This window comes from Molothrus ater, chromosome 3 (genome assembly GCF_012460135.2).
Source record: "Molothrus ater isolate BHLD 08-10-18 breed brown headed cowbird chromosome 3, BPBGC_Mater_1.1, whole genome shotgun sequence".
In the NCBI taxonomy this organism is placed as follows: domain Eukaryota; kingdom Metazoa; phylum Chordata; class Aves; order Passeriformes; family Icteridae; genus Molothrus; species Molothrus ater.
In genome coordinates, this window is record NC_050480.2 from 108,431,086 (window position 1) to 108,445,503 (window position 14,418).

General features: G+C 44.3%; 1 protein-coding gene across 7 annotated transcripts in view; it reads right to left on the minus strand.

Annotated features, from left to right (window-relative positions):
• The window catches only part of RUNX2 (RUNX family transcription factor 2), a 158,115-nt gene extending 155,579 nt beyond the window's left edge, over positions 1-2,536 (minus strand). For all 7 annotated transcript variants that reach the window (XM_036380722.2, XM_036380719.2, XM_036380720.2 and 4 more), the window contains exon 1: positions 1,495-2,536. In XM_036380722.2, coding sequence (XP_036236615.1) covers positions 1,495-1,794 — 300 coding nt within the window. In that variant the 5' untranslated portion in view covers positions 1,795-2,536. The remainder of the gene's footprint in view (positions 1-1,494) is intronic.
• Between the last annotated feature and the right edge of the window lie 11,882 nt (positions 2,537-14,418).

A 14,418-nucleotide genomic window follows, 5' to 3' on the forward strand; every position in this document is an offset into this window, starting at 1 on the left:
CCAGCTCAGGAAGGCACCTGGGGACACCCCAGCCATTGCCCCCTCCCTACTAAAAGCTACGGGAAGGAAAACTCCAGGGGGAACACTTGGAAATATTGCTAGAGGAGGAAAAGGGCTTGCTTTAAAGCCCGCAATTATTGTTGTTATTATTGCAGGTTTTTTTTCTAAAATCGTTTCCTCTCATTAGCGCGCCGTGGGGATGGAGACAGAAAATTAAAAGCAGCATCCCCAGTGCAGAGCGGGGTGGGATTTATTATGGAAATGTGCGACCCTGCCAAGGAGAGTCTCTCTGGGCAGCCACTTCCTCGGTTGTCCACCAGGAGAAGTGAAGGGGCCCCGAGTCCCCCCCTCCAGGTGCTCTGTGTCCCCCTTTCCCAGCCCCATCTCTGTCTGGGCTGTTGGGGGGCAAAGCCCCTATCCCACTCTGCCTCTCCAGCCTGACCCTCGGACTCCAGCCGCCCCCCGCACGCTTCAGAGCCACCTCAAATGCTCCAGTCCCACTCCCGGGAGGGGAGAGGAGGAAGGGGCACCCCGCGGGTCAGGGACTGGTTTCTCGAGGCGGAGGGGTGCCACACTGAGCTCCGGCCGAGGGCTGAATCCCTCCTTCCCCAGGGATGGAAAGCAGGTTTCTCCAAAAAAAACCCCATGGAGAGAGTCTGTGGGGAGGAGGGGGTGTCTCCCGGGGGGATACTGAAGGGGGCACAGGGTGCCCCTGGGCTGCGGGGGAACACCCGCGCAGGGATGGAGATAACGGGACGGCTCCGAGGGCGCGGGCAGAGCATGGGGGGCACCAGGGGCGCAGCAAGGGTGGCAGAGGGGGCAGAACTGGAGCACGGCGGGCACGGGAAGCGCGGCAGGACCGGGAGCACGGCGGCCACTGCAGGACCGGGAGAGGGGGGTGAGAGGCACTGCGGAGGCTGCACTCCGAGACATCGCGGGACGGGAGCACAGGAGGCACAGCAGGACGGTGACAGGACACAGAAGGCACTGCAAGACTTGAACACTTGGAGGGGAGGGCGGGAACACAGGAGGCATTGGCAGGACTGGGGGTCAGAGAAGCCCCCCGGGCCGCGGGGGCACAGGAGGCGTTGCAGGATGGGGGTGCACGGGAGGCATTGCAGGGCTGGGGGCGTGAGGGGGGCACTGCAGCCCGGGGGCCACCGGAGACATCGCGGGGGCAGGGGGGACACAGAAACCCCTGCGGGCCGGCGGGGCACTGAGATGCTGCAGGAGGGAGGACGGGAGGGCACAGAAGTCCTTGCGGGCCGGGGGGACACAGAAGGCACTGAAGGACGGGGCTGGGGGGGGTGGAACTGCGAGACACATCGAGAGAAATCCCTCCGGGCCGCAGGGCACAGAGGCTCCTGCAGGACGGGGATCACCGGAGACACTGCGGCCGGGGGGTGGGGGCACAGAAGCCCCTGCGGGAGGAAGGGCAGGGGGCGCGGGGGGAGCATCCCGGGCCGCGGCGGCGGCGGGAGGGGGGTGTCTCACCTTGAACGCCACCGGGAGGGTCTTGTTGCAGCGCCAGTGCGAGGGCAGGACGGAGCAGAGGAAGTTGGGGCTGTCGGTACGGACCAGCTCGGCGGGGTGGTCAGCGATGATCTCCACCATGGTGCGGTTGTCGTGGGGGCGCAGCCGGGGCACGGCGGCCGCCGCGTCCTGTTGCTGCTGCTGCTGCTGCTGCTGCTGGGCTACCACCACCGGGCTGACCTCGCTCATCTTGCCGGGCTGCAGGCTGCTGGAGGGGGGGCTGAACCTCCGGCTGGTGCTGGGATCTACGGGAATACGCATCACAACAGCCACAAGTTAGCGAATTGGGGGGCGGGGGGGGGGGAGCGGTAGGGGGATCGCTGGTAGAGGAGGCGTGTAGTGGGGGGTGGGGGTTGTAAAAAAAAAAAAATATCTAGCGAAAAAAGGGGTGAATGAAAAAGTGGAGGGGTAAGGATAATGGGCAAAAAAGCAAATCAGACAAAAAATAGAAAAAAAAAGGAGCGGATTAAACGCACGAAGAAAAAAAAATCTCAGTCTGTTTTTGGTTTGTTTTGTTTGGGTTTGTTTTTTTTTGTTGGTTTTTTTTTTTCTAAAGAAAGATGGACGGGGCGAGGGGTGATGCCGGTCTGGGGGCGCCTGCAGCCTGGAGCAGCGAGGAGGCAGAGGCTGGCGGTGGGTCCGGGGCTGCCCCTCTCAGCACAGCCCGGCTGGAAACTGCATGGTCCCGGCTTCTGCCCAGCTGCAAAGCGCTGCCGCTTCTCCTCCTCCTTCCTTCCTTCCTTCTCGCACAGTCTCTCTGCTCTTTTCCCTCCTTCTAGCCACCGCTTCTTCCCTCAAGTGCTCGAGTTTCTTCCCTTTTTTCTTCCCCTCCCTCCACGTCTTCTTTTCCTTTTCGGATTTTCCAAAAATTGTCTTGGGAGAAGTAGAACTCGCTGCTGGTTCAGCTTCCTGGGCTGCTGCTGCTGGTGGCCGCCAGAATCGTAGCGTAACTCAGCCCCGGAGAGGAGCGGAGAGAAGAGGGGGGGTTCAGGGGAACGTCCCGGTTTCCTCCGAAGAAATCTTCCTCCTCCGGACACACACGCAGAAAAAAATAATAAAAAAAAAAAAAAACAAAGAAAAAAAAAGGGAGCAAACAAAAAGCCTCGCTGGGACAGAGGCGAGGAGCCGCTGGGTTCCCCCGCTTATTGCCTTTGGCTTCAGGAAGCGGGAGCTCGGGTAGGGGCTTGAGAATAGTGGCTCCCCCCCTCCAAAAAAAAAAGGCGCTCCCGAAGCGATTTCGGCGGGGAAACAAAGTTACTGGGGTTGTCGGGGTGAAGAGGAAAGTCACAGGGCTGATAATTAAGAGAGACTTTTTAGCTAGTTCCTTTCGGAGGATCAGGACTTAAAAAAAGTTGAACTTTCGGATTCTCAGGGAAAAAGAAGCGGGGATCATAGCTGAGAAAAAAAAAAACAATCAACACAACAATAAAACACCCCTCCTTAGGCTGATTTCTAAAATATGACCAAGCAAATTCTAGGAAAAGGCAGCCTCGGTGCAGCCCGGTCCTTCACATGAAGTCGCTGCTGGATCCAAGTCCGTTGAGTTGAATAGGCGAACAAAAATCTTGCCTTTTTTTTTTTTCTGCCCTTGATGAACAACAGCAGCAAAAAAAAAAAAATCATTAAAATGTCGCTTTCTTTGAGTTATTTTTCTTTCTGGAAAATCGGGTTAAAAATAATAATTATGAAAAAAGCAACCAAAAGTTACAAACTTCTTTTGGGTCCCAAGAAGTTGAGGTCGGGGAAGATGAAGGAGCCGGAAAAAAAACCCAAACCCACGCCACAGTTTTTTTGTCCTGAATGTGGTTTTTGGAGGCTGGGATTTCTAATGATTAGGTTTTTGTGGTTTATATATACAGGACTCTCTGGCTAAGGCGATCATTATGCTGATGAGAGTCAGCAGCACGTGGTGCTTCAGTCCTCAGACTTTTGCAGCCTTCAAAATAAATAAACCAATGTGCATCCCCCCCAGGAGGAGAAACTCTCACCCACGGGGAGAGGGATGGGGAAGGGGGGGAGCAGGAGACGGTCTCCGATCTCCACTTCTCTCCGGGTTTTTTCCATTAACACTTTTGGGATTGTTTGTTTAAATTAAAAAAAAAAGTCACGAAAAATCTTGTTTGCAAAAAAAAAAAAAAAAAAAAAAGAAAAAAAGTAAGAATAATCTGGTGCCAAAGAGTTTTTTGCTAAGTCTCCGGTAGTCTAAAGCCTAAACCATTTCCTTGAATGAATGAAAGCTATAAAACCCCCTTCAGACTATTAAGGTAAAGGGAGTCTGGTTTGTTTTCTCCCTTAAAAAAAAAAAAAAAAAAAAAGAAAAAAAGGGCAGATCTTATTAAAAACCATTTACATACCCAATGGTATGAAAGTGTCACCGCCTCCCCGCGCAGATAACAGCCTATCACAACCCGCCCTCTAATTTCTAAGGCTTTACTCCGACTTGCTACTTCCACCTTCTTGTAAAAAGTCGGCGCTGCGTGTGTGCTCCTTGCTCGCCGCCTGTGTGTGACTCGGGGCGCTGTGTGTGTGTCTGTCTGCGCTGGGGGGTGCAGGGACGTGGCCCTTCCAGGAGCCGTTCCGAGCCCCGAGCCCGGCATCCCGACCCAGCCGGGTTTGTTCCCCCGGACCCTGCGCCAAGAGCCGGGCGGAGCAGCCCCGGCGGAGCAGCCCCGGCGGAGCAGCCCCGCGTTCCGGGCTCGGGGTGTCCGTGTGTGGCTGCCGGTGCCGGGCGCACCTCCGGGGCTGTTTCTGCATCCGCGGAGCCTCCGCGCCTCCTCCTGCCGGGCGGCACCGCTGCCCCCGCGCCTTCCTGCCCCGCTACCCCCAATTTTTGTCCCTCCGGGGCAAACCCCGGCTGTGCCCGGGGAAGGTGCGAGCAGAGGCGGCGGCGGCTCCTGCCCCGCTCGGCTCCGGAGCAGAGAACAAACAGCCCGCAAGCTCCGCCGATCGGTCACAGGGGAGAGCTCTCGCTCCGCGCACCGCGGCTGCGGCTCCGCGCCCACCCAGCCCCGCTCCGCAGCCGTGCCCCCATCCATCCATCCATCCATCCATCCATCCATCCATCCATCCATCCATCCATCCATCCATCCATCCATCCATCCATCCATCCACCCGTCCTCCCTCCTTCCGCGGCTTTCCCACGCTTGCCGCGGGGAGCGTCACCCCCGACCCACTGCCTCGCAGGGAGCTGTGCCCTCCGCTCGTTCATTTCCTCCACGGTTGGTTTAGTTTTTTTGGTTTATTTATTTTTTTTTTTACTTTCCTTTTCCCGGCCCAAGGTTGGAAGGGCTCTGGAAGTTTTCTGTCCTGTTGAGAAGACGCGATCCATGTGGGTAACGCTGCAAACCCCTCCTGAGCTCGCCCTACTACTCCCGACAATCACAGGGATCTGCTGTTCCCCAAAAGTGGCCACAGGCATTCCCAAGGCACAATTACTCATCACCTATATGGATTAGTATATATGCAGAAGCTCTGGGTTGCTGTGGTTGTGATACAGAAAATAATTTTTTTCATACTTATTTTGGCAAAATATTTATGTCCATAGATTCTTTTGGCTTCCTTCCTCCCTTCTTTAGCTGGCTCTAATACATTCCCAAAGAGCCATTCCAAAGGCGCTAGAAAGAAGGCAAAGAGTTGTTTTATTTCCAAATGCTATATAAGCCTGACAATCATGATTTATTTCATTTCAAACAAGAAGATACCTTTCCACTTTTAATTAGTCGCACTAAAAATTTTACAGTCACCTCTCTTCCTACTAAAATAAAAGTTAATTAGGATAAACTAAAATAAGTCATTGGAAGCTACCAGTTTAAGGTCACTTAAAATAGTCCAGAGTTATTTATAATGTCAAAATAAAATTTTCCACTGAGTGCCCTAACAAAGTTTCAGGTATCTGGCACAGCTGATTTTCAGTCTCTGTGCAAAAATATCTTTCTGCTGAACATTTACACATTTAACAGGAACTTACTACAGTCTGGAACAGATCACGGCTCAGAGTTCTAGAATTTTATTTAAATGGTTATGGACAAATTAATAAAAGTACCAGTAATGTTTATGGACCTACATAAAAGCTGGATGGGATTTTTCAGAAGAAGTCATTCATGTTATGATATATATAATCTGGAACGTTGGCTTGGATTTGGCTGGAATGGAGAGCAACCCTGCTGCTCGGCTTTCCTCGGGTTTTATTTCAGAACTTCTCGGAATTTTAGCACTGGTTGCAAAATGGGTCATATTTTAAGATCTTAGAGAATTGTAGGAGGTTGGTGAAAAAATGTGCTTGCGCTGCAAGTTATATCTTAACAAACACCTTCAGATCCACTTTATAGTATCGAATTTTCATTAGTATGGCTGTGCTTGCTGCAATTTATATTGTCTTTTAGCTTTTTCACTTTTAACTGTGTTATGAATACAGCCATAATTAGACTGCTTTTGGACAAAAAGGTAATGTTTTAAAGAGCATTGAGTTTGTTTACCATCACATTTCTAAAACACAGGCCCAGTATGCTCCTGTTGTAAGTACTGGGTGCTCAAGATGAAAAATAATTATCAGATATGAAAGATTCTAACCTGGATGATGTTCCCTAAATAAATAGTTTCGATGCCAGTTTGCTGGGCTGGAATGTGCTGCAAATATGATGAATACAGAATTTATTTTGAGCCTCTCTGTGTATGTAAATAGCCTTTGTGAAACGGGAATAAATGAATGGGTTCACTGGGTTTGTTGTTGTATTTGATATTTTTAGCCAGGGCGACTACAGCAATGTCAGCAATTATTACTATAGTGAAAGAATTGCCAATATTCTTGTTTCCAACATCTACCTTTCTCAAATTTTTTATTCACTCATGAAAGTGCGCATCGAGCCAAAATATGTGAACTTAAGTAAACTTAATGCTAGGGCAGGTTTTGCCCGAACTTCCATTCATTTCAATAGGGGCGAGATAAGCTCCAGTGTCTCTTGGCAGCACTTTACTTTCACTTTGGTTGGAAGTTGACTGTTTGCCCAGCTATTCTTTGCTTTTTCTTAAGTATGACAAATAGTAACTCCAGATTAGCACGTTATTCGGTCTGCTAAGTAGGCGTGTGGTAATGAGTTCTGTAACTGCAGCATTCTTACTCAGACCATGGACTGCCATGGTTTGTTTAACTACTGTATCCCTGCCCCACTGATTTGCAGCCCAGATAAAAGAAGATTCTTTGTGTCCTGAAATTAGTTGAAACATTTAATATTTCAGCATCATGCACTGCTTTTTAGCATTTATAGTCCCTGATACAAGCAAAAGCATAAAGATTTGATAGGCAGGCTACAAAACAACTGCATTAAAAAAAAAAAAAAAGAACTAGAGAATTTTACTTTCCCCCCAGCATTTTCAGTAGGAAATGAGGACTGAGATCTGAGACTCTTGTGCTCTGTCTCATGATCTGATGCTGAACGTTCTGGGATCTCAGACAAGACTTTTAGCAAGCTTTTCTTCAGTATAGAATGCAGCCCTAACTGCTACCCATATACATTTTGAGATTTTTGAAAAATATGCATATAAATTCTGAGAGGTCCAAAGATGAGCAGGGCTTGGCACCCAATAATCCCAAGAAAAAAAATTTGGAAATCTGGTACGAAACCTGCCCTGTCCCTGCTGAAAAACTGTTGGCTTCTCCACAGCACATAGCAAAACACAGGCTGTACAAACAACTAAGTTTACTGTTCTGAATTTTTCCTAAATAATATATTTTCTGCTTCTCTTAAGCAGGAATTGCAAGCCTATGTCTTATTGTAGAGTTCTCCCATTTCCCTCCCTGTCTGAAGCCCCTTATGCCCCATTGGGACTGCACGTCTTTCAGAGAAGTTGAAAGCAGCAAATGACAATGTCATCATCATGAGGAGCAAGAAATGTCGGCCTTGTAACTTGTTACTTGTCATCTTGTAATGGTGTTGGAAAGAGAAAGTATGACCTGTGCTTTCTGGCACTAAAAACCTGAACGTGTAGTAGGATTAGAAAAATGTATGGCCTGTCTTTCTCCAATATTTTTTTTTTTAATTGCAAAATGCAAACTAAAAATTAGCTTTAGGAAGTTGCTAGGGTTCTCATAGTTAGGGGAAAATCGCCATTTTTCACAGCAAGACCAACTTTGTCTCTTTCCATTACTTTTCCTTCCAGCTTCAGTTTAACTAATTTCAGAGTGAGGAAAAGGTTTTGTTTTTTTCCCCCCTTGGATGAATTCAGTATATTGTGTTAGAGATATAAAGGCTAAAAAGTGGTAACTTATTTTTTTTTCCTTATTTCAGGATATTTAAAAGCAGCATGAGCCAGAAACTGCACGGTTGTTTATTCTGTTGACCTTAGTGAAAACTGGTTCTCTTGACTAACTGTGGGGAAAGTGGGTGGTATAGCTGTAATTAAAAAGTGTTTATACCTCTGGAACCTTGCAGAGTCCCTACATTTGCATGCTGTTTTTTAAAAGTCTAATGAAGTGCTCTCTGGCCAGATACAAGCTCCATAAAGCTCACGCAGGAGATGCTACAAGATGTAAATCAGTCTTAAGTGGGAGAGGGATTTTTAGTGTTTTTAACCACAAGCACAGCACCAGGTCCTTGCATTTACTCCCTCAGTGTTGCAATGGTGACGATTCCCATTGTAAATCTATTTTCAATAGCATGGATGGCGGGAAAAAAATTTCTTTGTTAATAACACAAGACTCAAAGCTGAAGAGAAACACTGAATAGTGACAGGCTTGTTCTAAAAAGGATGAAAACAGACAACTGTGAAAGAGATGGTGCAGTCACCAGGAGTGAAATAGAAGGAAGCACATGGTAATGGCAAATACTGAACAAGCATAATGGGCAAAGAAAAGCAACATTTTAAGGACCATAGCAATTTTTTTTTGCCTTTTCTTTCTTGAAAATTCACTCAGGCCAGACCAAGGCATCAAGAATAATCATGGTGTGACATAATGTAATCCTGAAAATGCTGAGCATACATCTTAGCAGAAATATGCGTGTGCCCCACATCAGGTGTGGCCTTTAGCCCTTGAGTGTGGGGCAATCCCTTAAGTTGAATGCTGTGTAATTGGCAGCCAAGTCACAGGAGACAACAGTGCCAGTCCCAAAACAAGCCATAAGGACAGGTGACAAAACATCAAACATCACAGGAATGATTCTCTCTAGTAATAGAAGACAAAGATCTGGCAGAAAAAATGTTATAGGTGAAGCTGCCAGCAGTATCTGCAGCTAAACTTGTCTACCACTTTCCAGTATAAGACCTTGTTTTCACTCACATAATGTTGCCAATTTTTAGCTGTTCAGGATGATCTTTTCAATCCTCAGTCCGCCTCAAGCTGAATTTTTTGGAAACTTGCAGTAGAAATACTTTTGCTACTTCTATGATCAGCATTAAGAGAAAACACATTGTTTCACAACATTTTAAGATTTCAGCCCAATATCTATTTCAGAGCTGGGATGGGAAGTTTTACTGAGTAGGAGAGGAATAAGGAGGAAAAAGCAGATAAGTTCCTTTTGTTGTCCCTGACCAAAAGGACCCACCCGAACTTGGCTGAGTTAGAAGCTGCTGAAAATTGTTGAGGTTTTTCTCACGCGTGCTCAGAACAGATGGAGGAGTTGGCAACTGAATTTTGCAAAGCCTCCATGGCAGCACTGGGCTTGCTAGACTGGATTGGATCTGTAGTCACTCAAGTCTGACCAATATTGTCCCTGACAGTAGGCTGCACTGTTTTAGAGGAAAGGATAAGAAACTCTTGAGTCAGCAGATAGAGATGGGATCTATTCCTCCTTTAAGGTCTCATCCTAGTTAATAGTAGCTCAGAAAAAATATAATCAGAGTGACTGTCAGCAGTTCAGTTTTAAATTGTGTCTTTTAGAAGTCTATAATTCAACCATAAAAATTCCTTACAGGCTGAAATCTGGCTTATACTCTTAGTTCAGAAATCAAAGTTCTCTACAGATTTTTTTTCAGTAGTCTGTTTTGAAGTGATAGAAAAAATAGTTATGTACAAATTCTGGACATTTCTTTCACAACACACTTCATCATTCAGTTATGATAAGCATGGTAAGTTCTAAACTATTTGTTTCAAATGGTTGTCTGGCCCTAGAAAGATCAAGAATAATTAAAAGCTTCACCATTAACAGTAGACATTCAAATGTGAAGAAGGTTGTCTAACCTTGGGATATTAGGAGCATTATGATATTAGGAGCTTGTGTGATGTAATACTAAAACCTGTTATTCTAGTTTACCATATAAATATTTATATAGTTTATTAAATGCACATATTGAAAAGCAAGGGAGAATCCTCTGTCTTCTCACAAAACTCAACACAAAGACAGTCACTAAGACATTCTCCTATTTGAAATATAAGAAGAATGACATAACCTGGAAGTATTCAGGAGGAACAAGCAAGAGGTCCTCAGAGGGGGCAAAGCAGATGCAATACCTTTCTTGGAAGACCACAGCAGCTCTCATTACTACCAAGCTTCCCTTTGTAGTAGAGAAGATAGAGGAGCTCTTCTCATCCCTGGAATGCTTTCAAAGATCCTGTGCTTGGCACCCTGAGGTTAGCGCGATTTTTTGAGCAGATAAAAGCCCGTTACATGAAAGGGCAGATCCCACCCTCCTTTTTTTTTCCTTTTTTTCTTTCTTTTTTTTTTTTTTTTTTTTTTCTTTTTAAAAAAATCATTAAGAAAAGAGAGGAAATGCTTATTCTGTCTGCAGTTCCACTGATTTCAATGGCAGCCTTCATGGAATAAGGTACTGCTTCCTGTAAGAGAAGCAGAGGTAAGGCTTCAGCTAACTTGATGCTTCCAGTCACTCACCTTATCCTTTTGTATTTCCATGTCCAAATGTCCATCTTGGTGAAGAACATATTAAGTCTTTCAGATCATTATTTCCTCTACATTTTAGAGAGCTGGAATAATTTGTATTTTTAGGCACGAAAAAACCATCTTCCACTGTTTTTGACAATTGAAGAACATGGACTGAGGGAAGCAGAGGAAAGCTCTATTTACTAAACACCACATGTAGATTACCACTGATAGTTTTTCTAATGAAATTTATGACCTGTGTGGAGTAAATAAACTCCCTTTTTGGTAAAGAATCTGCAGCCAATCATTCATGCTTTCTTAGAGACGTTACTGTTCATGTTGCTTTTATGTGGAAGCCTACAGTAAAGGGTGATGTTATGTCTAAAATAGACAGTTGGCAGCTAAAAATGAAAAAAAAAAGCTATTTCTAACATTACTTATCATGAGATTCTTGCTAGATTATGGCACATTTACTCTGGTTCAGGAAAGAAAGAAAAGATAATGATAGGACAATTATAATTCTTGTAACTAATATGTTATCTTCATGCACGTACTTGCATGCCCAGCTCCATTTACTGGCAAGTTATGGCATTTTACACATCTGAAATAAACAGAGAGCTCTCAGTGTGTTCAGAATGTTTAGTAAGTCTAAAAGCTGTTTGCTCTGTATCTCAGGGTAAATGAGAATGGGACAGACACTGCTTCTCCTGGTTGCCCATCCTGTATTCCCATCATCATGCTCCTCTCACGCTCCCCTTCCTCTCCCCATTTTATGTTCTGTGTCCAATAGAGACAATTTATTATAACTATTTAAGGCAGTCATGAAAACTAAGTGAGAAGAAGAAGTGAGAAGAAGAAGTAAGAAGAAGGTTTACTATGCTTACAGAAATATGTGTTTCTCATGTACAAGTAACTCAGTGGCCTTCAGCTCTCCCCCTCTAGATTTACATTGGTGTGAAAGGGGAACAGAGCTGTTATTAAGTCTACCTGATTTAAGAGATACACACAATGTGTTTGCTTATTTTCTTCTATCATATGGGAAATTATCAATGCAAACTTCATTAATTCCACATTCCACAACAAAAGTATTTTGAATTTGAAATGAATAAGTGCCTTTCTGAGCGATGATTGTTTGTCCTTAACTCAACCCACTGTACTTCAGCATGTGGGGCCTGTAATGTTACTGGGGCTCTGCCTTCTCTAGAGGAATGACCTGTTTTTCACGAGAGGTGTCAAAAATAGTTTTCCACCCTCAGATCCATTCAAGTACTAGTAAAAGTAGCTGCCTCAGTGGTGTGGACAAGGTCAGATAAGTTATTGCTAACATAGCGCTGTTGAGGGCTGCATGGGATTTGCCTCAGAGTGTACAGAAGAATTTGTCACAATAGGTGTTGAACTCACTGACTTTGTCCACAGTGGATGAGCAGTTGTTTTCAACCCTGCTCCAAGATGTTTGGAGAGTGGGTGGGAGTTTTGACAGCAGTTGTCAATAACACATTGTTTCTCTGGGGCAGGTACATGCCTACCAAAATATCCACGCCATAAAGGCCCAGATCAGTAACCTTGGGATAGTGCAAAAGTCCCCTCTGACAGCATGGCCTGAGAATTTCTGTGCTGGTGTTACACTTGCAGGATGTCAGATGATGAGCAGGACTTTTAATGTACAGTCCCTTATCATCTAAAGCAATACAGAATTGAAGGCCACAAGCCAATTGCCAAAGATTATGCTAATTTAAAGAACAGTTAGTGGAAGGAAATACCTGTGCTGTAAGTGATCAGAGCTCTCACTATGTGAGGCTGCTGACATAATAAATAATGCTGAATTCTGCAGGCTCTTCACACACTGTGCACACTTCTGAGCCCATGTGAAAAAACATAAGAAACTATTTTGCCAAACTAGACTGGGTCGGGTATCTCTATTTCTTAGATGTTCATTAATAATTGACCAGTTCTGTGGAAGCATCATAGAATAATCCATAAGAAGTGGATTGTACGAGAGGTTTTCTTTTTCTATGGCATTTATTTTTGCAATTATGCAAAGAATAAGCTGGCATTTGAGGAAGGAAACTGAAGCAGAAGTTATTTTTCAAGTGGATAAAAGAAGATGCTATTTTGTACAGAACAACTTCTAGTTGACCTTTGCAAAAAATGCCATAAAATACTATTTTGGCCACAAATGAAGCAACATTTTTAGAAGGATTAATGTTTAATCTGTCTGTCTGTCTGTGCAGGATTTTAAAAAGGCTGGAGGAAGCTAGCAGTCCACTTTCACTTAAAATTGCATCTAAAAAACTTTAAAACTGTGCAAGATCTTTCTCGGCTGTGCTGGATGCCATTAGCATTAGCATATTACCACAGAAAAGGAATCAAAGGTAGACAGTGAAATTCATAAGAAATCTTCCAAAAGCCTTCTATCCCTCAAAAACTTTTATTCCCAACAAGATCCTGACTGCCACAAAACCCACTAAAATATATGAACTGCTCAGTAGGCTCACAGAGTTGATAACAGTCTGAGTGTTTCTCGATAATGATAAAATACAAAGCTATATTAGATTGGAGAGAGCAATTTTTGAAGAATTTTGAAATCCTGGAGAAATTTCAGAGGGGTCAATTACTACACTTATACTTGTGGGATTTTTTTTTTTTCTTTTGAGTTGAGATTTTTTTTAGTCATTGTCACTTTTTTTTTTTTGGCACCGGTGGAGGTTTCTGTCACACTGCATGTCCTGTCACACATTATTGCATGAGTACCATGCAGCCATTTCATGTCTTTCCTGGCCCTGGATGGTAGATGGATGCAAACCTTTAAAACAAGCAAACAAATAAACAAAACCAAAACCAAAACCAAAAAAAAAACCACTAAAAAATCTAAATACTTTACAAATACTTTTAAAAGGAGGGATAAAAGAGGTAGCAAGCATAGGGAAAGAATCTCTCCTGATTCAAGAGCTCTGTTTGGCACTCTGTAGACATTTCCCAGTAAAAATGCTTTAGCTGATCCCAGCTGTAATACTGGCTCATTGGAAAGGTTGACTGGGTATGTCCTTTGGCTGATCTGAACACACTCTGTATAGTTTAAAATCAACATCCTGACTTTTTCATAATTTAAAAACCGTATCTAAATCATTAGTGTAAGCGTATTTTAAAATGGCTCTGTATTTTCCATCATGATACTAAGTTGAAGCTGGCAGGATGGAAACTGGAGAGAAGTTGCAAAGAAATAGAAAAGTATCCTGCTCTGCTTCTCGGCTACAGGAATGACCACAGCTGCCAGAGAAGCACCTTATACAAAAGGAAGACTGTCTGGGGAAGAGGTAAGGATATTCTCAGGACCTCTGTTGAAAGCAGTACTTCTTATCCAAAAGAGAGATGGAAATATGTAATTGTACCCTTCCTTTAAAACCAGGTCTTGCTGCTTTCCTGTGTGTTAAGATCACACATTATTTTACACTGGAAGCTCGGTGCTAAAATCTAAAACTTAGAGGCCAAGTTCTGCCCTTAGATACACATGCACCAGTCCAATGAGCTCAAAGAGAGCTGTGTTCATATGTTTAGCAATGGAATTTGGCCCTAAATATTTAAATATTTATTCAGAGGGAAAAAAAAAAAAAGCTTCTCTGATATATTTGTATCTCATATCTAATGTACACAGATTACCACCACTGGGCACCCACCCTGAGAAGTAAGAAGTGTTAAAGAACCATAAACTCAGCATTCTACCTGCTCTGCATGGTCAAATAACATGAATTTGTTTCAGAACATTAAGGAAATTAAATCTTTAGCAACCTGTGGCTGATGTTATTTATTCTGCAGTCCAGTAGTAATTTGATGCAAATTGCTGGCACTATTCCTACATCTCAAGAAATTACTGTTTTGAATGGACTGATTCTGGAAACTTTCATTATAGGCATATGCAATCCAGAAGGACCTAATGTCCTCTGCTTGTATTTTTTTCTGCAGAAGAAAGCTCAGTGTTCTGTCTAATTCTCACATACCTTCTAAAGGCTTATGATTGGAGTCCATAATATTCTAACCATGTCATATGGAAATGGTTAACCTGAGGATCCCACCTGCT